Here is a 13,859-nt window from a genome sequence, read left to right as displayed (position 1 = left end):
CCTCCAGCTCTGTAACTTGAGACCATTGCTCCTTGTCCTGCCACTGAAATCAACCTCTTTCCATCCTCTTTAGAATCCCCTTTCAGAAGGTTGAAGGTTGCTATCAAATCACCTGTCATTCTAAGTAGTAATGCAGCAGAAAAGGGCCTGGGAATTACAGTGGATGAGAGACTGGATATGAGTCAACAGTGTTCCCTTGTAGCCAAGAAGGCTAACGGCATATTGGGGTACATGCAGCACTCATCTAGAGTATTGCGTCCAGTTCTGGGCCCCCAAGTATAGAAAGGATATGGATGCATTGGAGAGGGTCCAGCAGAAGGCAGCCAAAATGATTATGAGACTGGGGCACATGATCTATCAGGAGAGGTTCAGGTATTTGGGCTTATTTATTTGCAGAATAGAAGAGAGAGGCCATTTGATAGCAGCCTCCAACCTCCTGAAGGAAGGCTCTAAAGAGGATGGAGAGAAGCAATTCTCAGTACTGACAGATAGCAGAACAAGAAGAAATGGTCTCAAGTTTCAGAGGGAGAGGAGTGGGTTGGATATTAGGAAAAACTTCTTCACCGGGGGATGGTGCAGCACTGGAATGCATTGCCTAGAGAGGTGGTGGACTCTCCACCCTTAGAGGTTTTAAAGTCCTAGCTTGACAAGGTCCTGGATGGGATGATTTAGTGAGGGTTGATCCTGCTTTAGGCTGGGGACTAGACTCGATGACCTCCTGAGGTCCCATCCAACCCTAGGAGTCTATGATTCTATAATAGGATCCTTTTTCAGGGACTTTCAGTCTTTAATGTCTTCCTCTTTATTATGACTTGGATTACCATAGTGCCTAGATGCTCACTGTGCTAGATCCTGTACAAATACAGAATAAAAAGGCTATCCCTGCTAAAGGGGCTTTCAGTGATGGATGCCTTAACTTGAATATGGCACATTCATTTTTGTTACAAATAAGAAAGATGAGATTCTTCTTCCAAGTGCCAGTTCTGCCAATTCAGTCTGAAATCGGAAAGCCAGGCTGGCTTCATTGCTACTAATGCGTAATCAGTAACCTCCTATGTTTTAATTTGGAGTCAGGAAGGGCTAATATAGAGTAGGTTTTCCATTCTTGAGTCTCTCTTGAGTTGTTATGGAAGGACTATTTGAATGTCTTGGGCTTTAATGCCACCAAGCTACAACCACGCTAGTACTAAAATGCTGTTGGTTGAATCAGTATTTAGAGTAGTGTTGAAAGCCAGTCATAGAATCATAGAATCCTAGGGCTGGAAGGGACCTCACGAACTTATCAAGTACAGCCCCAGCTTCAAGCAGGATCAACCCCAACTAAGTCATCCCAGCCAGGACTCTGTCAAGCCAGGACATAAAAAACCTCTAGGGATGGGAATTCCACCACCTCTCTAGGCAACTCATTCTGCTGCTTCAGCACCCTCATGGTGAAGTCATTTTTCCTGATATCCAACCTACTCCTCTCCTTCTGTAACTTCAGACCATTGCTCATCGTTCTGCCATCTGTCACCACTGAGAACAGTTTTTCTCCACCCTCTTTAGAGCTCCTTTCAGGAAATTGAAGGCTGCTATTAAATCACCCCTCAGTCTTCTCTTCTGCAAACTAAATAAGCCCAAATCCCTCAGCCTCACCTCATACATCATGTGCTTCAGCTCCTTAATCATTTTCGTTGCCCTCCACTTAACCTACTCCAGCACATCCACATCCTTTGTATACTGAGGAGCCCAAAACTGGACACAGTACTCCAGGTGTGGCCTCACCTGTGCCAAATAGAAGGAACAAAAACTTCTCTAGATCTGTTGGAAATGCTCCTCCTAATGCACCCCAATATGCTGTTAGCCTTCTTGGCTACCAGGGCACACTGTTTACTCATATCCAGCCTTTCATCCACCATAACCCCTAGATCTCTTTCCGTGGTACTGCTGCTTAGCCAGTCAGTCCCCAGCCTATAACAATTTTTGGGGTTCTTTCATCCCAAGTGCAGGACTCTACACTTTTCCTTGTTGAACCACATCAGATTTCTTTTGGTCCAATCCTCCAATTTGTTTAGGTCACTCTGGATCTTATCTTTACTCTCCAATGTATCTGCCTGTCCCCCTAGCTTGGTGTCATCCACAAACTTGGTGAGGGTGCAATCCAGGTTGTCATCTAGGTCATTAATAAAGATGTTGAACAACATTGGTACCAGAACCGAGCCTTGGGGCACTCTGCTTGAAACCAACCACCATCCAGATATTGAGCCATTGACCACTACCTGTTGGGCCCTACCTTCAGTCCAGCTTTCTATCCATCTTATAGTCGAGGTATCCAGTCCATACTTCCTTAACATATGGGCAAGAATGTTGTGGAAGAGTGTATCAAAAACTTTGCTAAGTCAAGGTATATCACATCCACTGACTTCCTCATGTCCACAGAGCCTGTTACATCACACAGAAACTAATCAGATAGATCAGGCGTGACTTGCCGTTGGTGAATCCATGTTGACTACTTTTGATCACTTTCCCCTCTTCCAAGTGCTCCAATTTAATCTCAGTTTGATTTGTAGCATTTGTAAACATGCATTTTAGAAGTATGGTAGAGGAACCACACAGTTCTTGAGAATGGTAAATTTTTACCTTGTAGTCAAAACCACAGAATACATCTGTTTGGGAAGTAAGTGGTGTTTTTTGTATAACTGATTTTCAAGATGGAATCCCTTACTAAAACAATAGGCATGATTTTTTCTAGAGTACGTTGGGGATGGCATTTCATTCCAAACTCCAGATAGTCTGGTTTTCTGTTGAGATTTTGACAGCATCCAGTCCTTTTAATAAAGTATATTTTGTAGTATATACATTTAACTTCTAAAAGTTCTTACCTTTGTCTTTTTCCCCCATACTGAAAGAGTGAGTATCAACCTGGCAGTGGACGATCTTTGAGGAGAAACCAACGCAAACGCCAGCATGCCTACCAAACACGCTCCACCATTGAACACAGCCAACAAGGAGCAAGTCAAAATGCACGTGCACAGGAAGAATCTGAAAGCTCCTCCGAGGTATGACGCTTCAAGTGATTATTTCAATATATTTCTTGTTCCTAGATTGTGTGGTTCAACTGCAGATCTTCTCAACATAGTGTTATCAGTAATTCAGCATTAATAATAGCAAGAGTCCTTAAAAATATACATCACGTTATTTTCTTCCTTCATGGAGAAGGATTTGATCTTTATGTTTTTTTAAGGACTCAGCCTATGATTTTATTAAATCATTCTGGAAAAGAAATGACCCATTTATCTCTGTGTCTAAAGTGGCAGAAATATAAAAATATTCAAATCTAGTTCAAAATGGATTGATTTATGGGCATCATCTGCCGGGAGGTCTTGAGGTATAGTCAAGTTAATTTAATTAGGCATTACTTTATAATATTTGCTATTCTGGTATTTCATGCAGATAGTAGAGTTCATATTGCACATGCATTGTGGATGTCACTAGTGGGTTGGTTTCATATAGATCTGTGCAGCAGCTTTTATGAATAACATATTTTGGCATGAGTGGTTGATTATTGGCGAGAGTAAGGATTCAAAGTTTCACAGATTTTCTCTCGGCAAGGAAAGGGCAGTATGTAAAATAAGAAGATACATTTTATGTGTTCTGTCTATATGCTGATTTCCCATGCTCTGTAACTTAACAGTAAAATTAATGTGAATTAAATGTTTAGTTAAAAGCTCGTCATAGTTATCAGAACTTTGACATAAAGGTAAAGCATAGTATTAAATCAATTAATAGCCATATTTGTGATTACATGTGTTTCAAATATACATATGTTTCAAATATTAGAAATTAATTCCTTTTTTAAGCTTTTAAGCAGCATTTTTGTTGCTGTTGTTTTTACATCAGATGACACAAAGGCCTTGCTCATACATCTGCTTTTTCAGCAATCCATTGTAGGAGCTATTTGCTTTGCTGGCCACTATCCTTCTGTAGCAGCAAAAGCCATAAAAGTCTAAGTTTATCAGCCCTTCCTCCCCCACAAAAATCAGACTGTTCTTACAGCACCTGTTCTGCAGAGGCAACCTTGTGAAGGAGAAATGATGGTTACATACTAGACATTCTAGACATACTAGACCAGCATCTGATGAAGTGAGTCTGTGCTCACGAAAGCTCATGCTCAAAACTTTTCTGTTAGTCTATAAGGTGCCACAGGACCCTTCGTTGCTGTATACTAGACATTGAAATTCTCTGAATATAATTTGGGCCAACAGATCTGACATGATCACATCCAGCCTCTACTTTTCGTGTGGATTTTGCGTCAGGTTTTCTGAGGTTGAAAGACCTAACAGGCAGTTTTATAGGGATGTGGAATTATGTATATTGTTTATAGAATGCCTCCAGTGTGGGTGATATTCCAGGTGTTTAGTAACTCATGCTGCTATTTAAGGTGCAGTGGCTTGTCATGAGGGGAGTAATGTCTTGTAATTCCCACTACATCACTCTGGAAAGACTTTTTAGGTTTTGTTTTTGTTTCTGCTTTTGTTTTTTGTTTTTTTTTTAATAAGAACTTGGGCTAGCAGCAAATAGCATTACTATGTGTCATCTGAGTGTTTTCATCATGATATTCTCGGGTGACCACAGCAGAACTTCAGAGTTATAAATACGTTGAGAATGGAGAGTAGTAGAGTTTTGAAATGTTCATAATTCTGAATAAAACATTATGTTTCTGAAATTTTGAACAACTGAGTATTGACCTAATACAGCTTTGAAACTACTATGCAGAAGAAAAATTCTGCTTTGAACCATCTTAATTTGAACAGGCACAGAAACAGTTTCCTTACTCCATCAAATCTTTTTTATACTTTCCCTTTTCATAGTACAGTAGACCCCAATTTACACAGGGGTTGTGTTCTAGTGTAAGTCAAATTTCCTGCACAAGGCAGGGGAAGCCAGGAAACTGACCATGGCTAGTTTCCTGGCTCCAGCAAGTGGAGGGGAGTCTTTCTCCTTTGGTGCAGCTATCTTTCTCCCTGGCTTCCCCAAGCTAGGAGAAGCCACACTGCCCACCCATATGGGGGAAGCCAGAGGACAGACAGACATGACAGCACAGCTGTCTGTCCACCCTGCTTCGCCCAGCTGGAGGAGACGGTTGGGCAGACATCTGCAGAGCGGCTTCAAGTTAACTTTAACTCACGTTAATGCAAGTTAAGCACAACTCAGTCATGCATTTCGGGGGGTTTACTGTAGTCTGTGTTTAACGTGATACTGTACTGTACATATTTTAAATTTCTCTGCCTTTGCCGGATTTGCGTATTTCTGGTTCCAAATGTTTGTGATTCGTAACTCTGTGTTTGTAACTCTAAGGTTCTACTGTATATATAAAGTGAAAGAGAAACTATTTGGTGAAGGTGTGGCTACAGGAATAACTATGTAGCTGTTTTGTTTTTAATGCAGGAAGATGAAACAGTTGGCACAAGCGATGCCTCTGTGGATGATGCTGTGGCTGCATGGCAAAGTGAAAGCAGTTCCAGGTAGCTTTTCCTGTCCTCCTAAATATTGCTTCTTTGATTTGTGATTAGGTGGTCTTAGAAAGCTATACTGTGGCGGATGAGATTTCTGAAGCCATGACTGCAGCCTAGAAATAAGTATTCAAAACTCATTTCACTATAAAATAAGTAAATCTGTTACTTGCGTGAGAGATTAAGATAAGAATTTAGTAGATTTTAGAGGTCTGCGCTGCTCACCATTGACGTTCAAAGACTCCATCATCCTGGACAGAATATTTGTGCATCTGGTGAAACTGACCAAGTAATAATAAAAGTGCTAGCAAAAGCACTTACTTTTTTTTAAGCACTGTGAAAGATCTGTACTTTCAAATGTTGTGTAGTCTGAAGGCTTTCTTCCTATCTTTTCTTACAGTTTGTCATATTCTTTGCACAAGATTAGCAGCTAGTATAAATAGAGCCCTTCATGGATACCATCTGCATCTATAGCTGCAAAAATGAATCTGCGGATGCAGATGTCAGCAGACATAAGGCTGATATCTGTGGATTTGTGCAGCATTTTGTATAAAGTAGATCAGCAAATGAAGTGCTTTAATTTTGGCGAGTCAGGTAGCCAAAGCACAAATGTTAGTTGATTAATTTGAGAGGGGAAGTAGCAGTATTGACACAGGATGATGAAGTGGCCAAATCCTGTTCTGGTCTCTGAAAAGTATTTGTCAAAATTCAGTTGTGCATAATTTTTAGAATTGTTTGAAAAATACAGTGCTTCAGTGTTTGCGGGGACAAGAGCTAATACCAAATCAGAAATCATGTGGCCATTACTGTAATGTTATGGAGGTCACCAGTATATGTTTTAAGACTGCACTACTATTGGCTAAAACTCTTGCAAATTGCAGAAATAAATCTATTAAGAATTGATGTGAAAACACATGGGTAATAACAGATCTTTACAGACTTCTATGAAAGTGTAGAATCATTACTATGATGCAAATATTGAACATAATGCTGGCTTGAATATGTATTTGCAGCTGAAATTGTATGATGAAATGTCTAAATTCTGCACCATTTAGGCTTTCTATAGACTTCAAGTGACTGGGAAGCCACTTGCGTGGACCATCTTGCAGGATCAGGCCTAGAAATGTATTGTGTGAAAGCCAGAGTTATGGTTTTCTTGACCTATTGTTTCTTAGCTTCTTACTTTGTAATATTTACAGTGATTCTTCAAGTGAATATTCTGACTGGACAGCAGATGCTGGAATTAATCTCCAGCCTCCAAAGAGACAAACCAGACAGGCAGCTCGGAAGATCTGTAGCAGCTCTGAAGATGAAAATATGAAGAAAGCTAAAGGATTGGAAGAGAAACGAAGGAAACCCAAACAGACTAGAAAAAAAGTAGGGTTTCTTTTTATTTAAAGGGCTTTTTAGCTTTATAGACAAATGTTTCATAAATGGTTGTCTTCAAGTTAAATTTTTTCATTAACACAAATGCTTGAAGGATGAGTGAGTGATAACACAATGATCACAAATCACCTTAAAATTGAATAGAATAAGATTCAGGACGTGTAACTTTATTATGCTATTGTTACGTAGTGGTAATTTTGATATTTTAGTAATCTGTCATTAGGATTCTGAAAAAAAATACGTTTTTATAGAAAAGCTAGCCTAATGAGAGAGGCCTTTCTATTTATACCCTACAGACCAAATTATTATGTTCTCTGAATAACTTTACCCAGAACCAAGCCTCCATGAAGGCCATTTTTTTGACTAAGGATTTCCCTGGCTTGTGCGAAGCCAGCTTGATATGCTCTATGTATACAAGGAGGGTTATAATAGTTTGGGAATTGGAAAAGCAGGGTCAGAACTTACTATGCTCCAGAAGTCCCCACTGGTGCAGTGTCATTTGGAATCACTACAAACAAGTAAATCAGAGCAGCCATTAATAGGCTTTAATTTGCATCAGCGGCCAATTCATCTTCTAGACGGCCTAAGGATCTTTGCCACAGAGGTGAGTTGGAGCTACTTTTGTCTCACCTCAGCTGTGCCAAGCTGTCTTCTGCAACAGCTGAGGATTTAGTTTGGGTTTCAAATTTTCCAGCTGTCTATTTTAACTTTATTTTTATATATAGCTTTGTGCATAGAGGGTGGAAAAGAAAAAAAACCCAAATGATTAGTAGCTTTACTTTTGTATAATTTCATCTCAGCAGGCCAATGCAAGGGGTCAGATTCAAACGTGAGGTGAGCCTACTGATTTTGAATTGTGTCCCAAGGAGACAGAACTACAAATGGGTAGTGAAAGCAGTTATTAATGGATAGCGAAAGCAATGTGACATTAAAGCAGTTATATTAATTCCATATTTTTAATTTATTTTCTTACATGCTTCTCTTGAAGCATGTTTGTGGGGTTTTGTTGAAACAAATATTTAGCAGGCTGTTAGGCCTGTTATAGCTTAAATGAATTCTTTGTTTAGTCTGGTATTATATTGATGATGATGGGTGATAAGTAAAAGTGTGATGGAGACTTGGCATTTCATGGTTTAGTTTACCTGTAATATTTAATCAGCTTTGCTCTGTATAATGAGTTGCTCACATACCTTGCCAATAATAGTTACACCTTGTTCCCTAAATGTAATGTAATTTAAGAAACCAAGTGGATTACTTTCGATGGAGGGTGAACCCAGTGAAGAATGGTTTGCACCCCAGTGGATCTTGGACACCATACCGCGTCGTTCACCCTTTGTCCCTCAAATGGGAGATGAGGTAACTTATGTAATGTTTGTGTGCTCCTTGAAAGCAGATGAAATTGCCTCAACTAGGAGTAATAAAGCTGCTTCAGATGCCTACCTATAAATACCATGTGGCTTAGAAGGTGGAATAGGGGTGTTTTCCAAAAACAAAATCCTTATGGAACTATCCTGTAGAATTTAAGAGGGATGGTCTTTATTTGTAGATTTTTATTTTTTGAGGGGGGGAGGTGGTTGAAATATAACCTGATGGCTTAATATTATGTATAGAATGAAATCTACACATTCTCTCTTCTCTTCTTTAAGATTATATATTTTAGGCAAGGCCACGAAGCTTATGTGCGGGCAGTAAGGAAGGCAAAAATTTACAATGTTAACATGCAAAAACAACCATGGAACAAAATGGAACTCAGGGTAAGTTAACTTTATTTAAAAAAAAAAAAAAAAAGATAGTTCCCCAGTCTGTGAATCATTCAATTAAGTTCTGTATTTAATTCAGAAGTGAACAACTAAAAGAAAAATGCTGTTTAAAAACGTTTCTTTGCAAACCAAACTTGTAAATATTTTCTTAAGACATGCACCAATCAGTCAGTCACTGATGGTAAGAAGTCAGAAGGAGATTCAAGCTGAAGGAAGATGTTTACTTAGAATGGTGTTCTTCATTAACAAAAATTATACAACTCAAATTTAAAATATTAACTTTTCTTGTATTCCAACTCATAGAATTAGCAACTCTCAAGTTGTTAATATGGTCACATAAGCATTCTTAGAATGTATGAATGAACTTTTAGTGACTGCTCATTATTTCAGAATCTGAGAATAACAAGTAGGATCTCCAACTATATATCTATATCTATCTATCTATCTATATCTATATCTATATCTATATCTATATCTATATCTATATATATATATATATATCAGTGATGGCTGTTTGGGGCCAGCTATGCATCTTCTGAGTTGCCTTTAGATTGAAGTGCATGAGAAAGAACTACTCCTCCTAAGTTACATCCGCACTTGGAGCTAGGATGTGTTTTCTAGTTCAAATAGACATCACTGAGGTAGTGCACTAACAATAGTATTGTATCTGCAGTGTTATAGTCAAGCTGCCCCGAAATCATTCACATGGGCTGCAGGTTGGCTTGTGCTCTGGAGTAGTTAGCTTGTGCCACTGCTGCTGCCTGTGCTGCCACAACTACGCTTCTAGTTTCGACATACTCATTGAGTGAGAGCTAGCACAAGCATGTCTGTGCAAGCTGGGACTCACACGTCTAATTCCAAGTGCAGACATAGCCTTGGAGAAACATAATGCTTCCAAGTATTGCCACTTAAGTCCTACCACTTCCAGAGGCACTCTTTTAGCTCATGCGAAATCTTCTTTCTAAAAGGCCATACCTTTGCTTTCCCATAGATGCCACCTCCAGAACCACTAATGCTTCTGCAAGAAGAAATGCATCACCTCCAATATGCTCTCAAGTGTAGTCAACTGAGTGATGACCTGCCTTGTGGACTATGTTAGCGGGGAGGAGTACAATGTACCCCCCCTTTGTCCTTCTTTGTTAGAGTGGTCTTTAGGTTCTTGGATTTTTAGGAACAAATCATACAACTCATAGAAGTCCCTTCAGCTGGAAGAAGGAAGTTATCTATAAATACACTTTTACTTTTAGTGAGATAAAATAATTTAAATACTGACTCTCACTGTGTTTTGATAATCAGGAACAAGAACTTGTGAAGACTGTAGGAATTAAATATGAAGTTGGACCTCCTACACTTTGCTGCTTGAAGCTTGCATTTCTAGATCCAATCTCAGGCAAAATGACAGGAGAATCTTTTTCCATTAAGTGAGTAACTGACTAAATCATTTCTCCAAACAAACCAAATATTCTTACAAATACTCCAGAATGCCTTTTTTCTGATCTTGCAGTTGAAGGCCTCACGTAAACACTTGTTACTGCTGCAATGAGCATGAAATAGTATTGAAGATCAAAAAGATTCCTCCCACAGCCACAGGCAATATCTTGCTCAGGAGTAAGATTGTTTTCTGTTATTTGTAGGTATCATGATATGCCAGATGTTATTGATTTCCTTGTACTGCATCAGTTTTATAACGAAGCCAAAGAAAGGAATTGGCAGATTGGTAAGTACCGTTTTACCAAACCCAGGTGTTTAGTATGCTGGGCACCAGTATTGAACATGCTGCAGTTCATTATCTCTTTATTATAAGTATAAAAGATATTATAAGTATAGAAGACCCTTCAGGAGGGTAAGATGAGGATCAGACAGCTAGCAGAGGAGAAGCAAGCCCACAGAAAGCACAGTAAGGACCTGCCAGACAACCATTACACATGAAACAGATGCAGCAAGGACTGTCACTCTCGTGTGGGCCTTCACAGTCACAGTCAACGCTGCAAATGATGATCCCAAATGGAACTACAAAGGGTGCGATCCACAGTCTACGTAGACTGAAGGATGCTACTACTAAAAGATAATATTTGCTCAGTTTCAATGAAATAGGCATTTGTAAGTCATCGATAGTGCACTTTTAAATTTACTATCAAAACAAAAAGCAGTCAAGTAGCACTTTAAAGACTAGCAAAATGTTTATTAGGTGAGGTTTCGTGGGACAGACCCACTTCTTCAGACCGTAGCCAGACCAGAACAGACTCAATATTTAAGACACAGAGAACCAAAAACTGTAAGCAAGGAGGACAAATCAGAAAAAGATAATCAAGGTGAGCAAATCACCCACCCACCCCTCCACTCTCTGATTTGCTCACCTTGATTATCTTTTTCTGATTTGTCCTCCTTGCTTACAGTTTTTGGTTCTCTGTGTCTTAAATATTGAGTCTGTTCTGGTCTGGCTACGGTCTGAAGAAGTGGGTCTGTCCCACGAAAGCTCACCTAATAAACTATTTTGCTAGTCTTTAAAGTGCTACTTGTCTGCTTTTTGTTTTGATAGTGTATAGACTAGCACGGCTTCCTCTCTTTTAAATTTACTGATTAGCTTTCAAGTGTCGTCTTCTCTTTGAAAGCATTCTAGCTCACCTCTTGATGTAACTTAACCTATCAAGACCTTACGTTTTATTTTCTTGCATTTAAACATTCTTTGAAATATCATAGTCTGTCACTTCTGCAATTTGCATATTATCAATATATGATATCTGATCCTGACTCATATGTTTTAAGCCAGAACACTCAGATATGCTACTAATAGGACCTGTGTAAATACCCCAACAAAACAGAGTTGTGACTTTCAGAGAGAAAGTCTGTATATGTGATCTACCATCACCAAATTGGCAGAGGCTTGTGCTCTGGTAAGATCAGTTTCAAATTATGTAAATTTATACTGAATTGTCTAATTTGTACTAGAGGATTGAATCTTTATGGCATCGCCGAAAACTGTACTTTTTCTGTCCAGCAGCAAGGGGACTAGGAGAGTAAGAGTAGTTTACAGAACATTGGAGGAGAAAGTCAGTAAGTCCATAAAGCCCAGAAGAATTTAAGACTAGGGTGTGAACCTAGGTGAAAGCTGCTGTCCATCTCCAGAAATATAAAGTTGCTCTCCTTGGGTCTTTTTTTGGTCCCTGTTTGCTACTGTGATGCTTAGGGTAGACATACAGATTCCTGTTTATTATTTTATTCCAACTGTTACGTAAGACATGGATAGATTGTTATCTTCATTACTCAGTTGTTAAATTTAACTTTTTTTCATTACAGGGGATAGGTTTCGGAGTATAATAGATGATGCTTGGTGGTTTGGAACAGTGGAGAGTCAGCAACCTTTCCAGGCAGAATATCCTGATAGTTCCTTCCAGTGCTACAGCGTTCAGTAAGGATTACAGTAATTGCAGTATATCAGGCATATTTAAGCACTCACAGGTCTCTTTTCATATTTATATGTAACTAACATGCATCAAGGGAAAAATATAGATGGACAAACAGCCCACCTTTCTTCGTGACCTACCTAACTCCAAAACTCTAATTTTGGGCTTGCTTGTTATGAATTAGAGTTCCCGTTCTTGATGTATTAGAATTGCCTTGCCAGATCAGACTGTGGTCTTTCTTGTCAAGTATCCTATGTCTGTTTCAGAAGACAGTGCAAGCAATCATGTAGTGGGAGTTATGAAATAAACTACTTCATTCTTATTCTGGTCAGCAGTTGTCTTTTATGCTCTGGAGCATGAGGCTTTCAATGTTTGTTTGTTTTTTAAATAATGCTGTCTAATGTACTTGTGATGTTCTTGTTGTCTGCATAAATGTATCAAATGGGTAGCTGTGTTAGTCTGTATCTGCAAAAACAACAAGAAGGCCTGTGGCACCTTACAGACTAACAGATATTTTGGAGCATAAGCTTTCACAGGCAAAGACCATCAGATGAAGCGGGTCTTTGCCCATGAAATCTTATGCTCCAAAATATCTGTTAGTCAACAAGGTGCCACAGCACTTCTTATTGTTGCATAAATGTAGAATTTCTTTTCAGAATCTTGCTCGGTTTTAGTTTAACTTAACAGTTTGAGATGTCTTTTTAAGTGTGTTTCTTTTAAACCCAACCCTTTAATGGGAATAGCTACAGAAAATTTGAAACCCAGCAAGATGTGGGAATAACTCAGATGACTCCTCCTTGCAGATATCAACATTAAGTTTCATTTAATGTTGTGCTGTCCATTGGGCTGGTTCTGTTGGATCCTTCTAGTGTTGATTTCAGCTACAATCATTTTGAGTCCACTGAAATTTGTGCTACCACATTGTTTCCTCCCTTTTTCAGACCATTGCTAAATATATGTGCAAAAGAGCCATCTTAGTATGGGCAGTGTGGTAATCCTACTGTTAGTGTTTTGTCATATTGAAAAACAAGGATTGTCCCTATGGTGGATTTTTTTTCAGAGCATGGTGGGTGTTATTTTTATAGTATTAGGTAAATTGCTAGCGTGTGGCAGGACTGTGCCTCATCCCCTGACAAAATAGTTCCTTAATAGCTTCCTGTTCAATCAAAGTGGTTTTGGGTTTTTTTTTTGTTTTTTGTTTTTTAAAATCCAAAGGAATAAAGTCAACCATTTCTTCCATGATCTTGTTGACTTGTTCAAACAGTGCACCCAAATTGGGGAAGCACGGTTTTCTGTTATAGAATCTGTGCAGGTTTCTTCCAGGTGCATTGTTGTTCACATAGTACCAGTAGTAACCGAAATATGGTATTCTGAAGCACTATTAGGATCCTCAAGAGTGACCTGTGGCTATTATATTAGAGTCTCTTATGGCAGATACCATCTGATAAAAACATTTTTTAATTATAATCTAGCCATCACTGATCATTTAAAAAATGTGATTAGTGATTACAAAAAATGTTTTGTTTCCCTAATGGCACTAGTTATTGATCAAGGTAAAATCAGTCTTCCCAGACAGTAGGTTTTATTAATTGTTGTCATGTCTGTGGCAAATATATTTTTGAGATTTGACTACTACTGTGTTTACTAGAGATTGGCTTGAAGAAAAACCCTTTATCTAACAACTCCTAATTCTAAGAGAAGCTGAAATCAACTTGTGACTTGCCTATATGTAATATACTTCTGGGAAGTTCCCACTGCCATTTTATTTCAAGATTCTTTTAGGAGAAATTTTATACCCTACATGCATCAGGGAAGAC

The 13,859-nt window shown here is 38.8% G+C and overlaps 1 protein-coding gene across 2 annotated transcripts in view; it reads left to right on the top strand.

Moving 5' to 3' along the window:
* The window catches only part of BRWD3 (bromodomain and WD repeat domain containing 3), a 112,823-nt gene that overhangs the window by 75,798 nt on the left and 23,166 nt on the right, over positions 1-13,859 (top strand). For both annotated transcript variants that reach the window (XM_075008158.1, XM_075008157.1), the window contains 8 exons: positions 2,889-3,038; positions 5,428-5,504; positions 6,692-6,869; positions 8,118-8,234; positions 8,525-8,632; positions 9,935-10,059; positions 10,273-10,355; positions 11,936-12,047. In XM_075008158.1, the coding sequence (XP_074864259.1) occupies positions 2,889-3,038; positions 5,428-5,504; positions 6,692-6,869; positions 8,118-8,234; positions 8,525-8,632; positions 9,935-10,059; positions 10,273-10,355; positions 11,936-12,047 (950 nt within the window). The remainder of the gene's footprint in view (positions 1-2,888; positions 3,039-5,427; positions 5,505-6,691; positions 6,870-8,117; positions 8,235-8,524; positions 8,633-9,934; positions 10,060-10,272; positions 10,356-11,935; positions 12,048-13,859) is intronic.

This window comes from Carettochelys insculpta, chromosome 13, assembly GCF_033958435.1.
Source record: "Carettochelys insculpta isolate YL-2023 chromosome 13, ASM3395843v1, whole genome shotgun sequence".
Lineage (NCBI taxonomy): Eukaryota > Metazoa > Chordata > Testudines > Carettochelyidae > Carettochelys > Carettochelys insculpta.
This window is presented reverse-complemented; position numbering and strand designations above follow the sequence as displayed.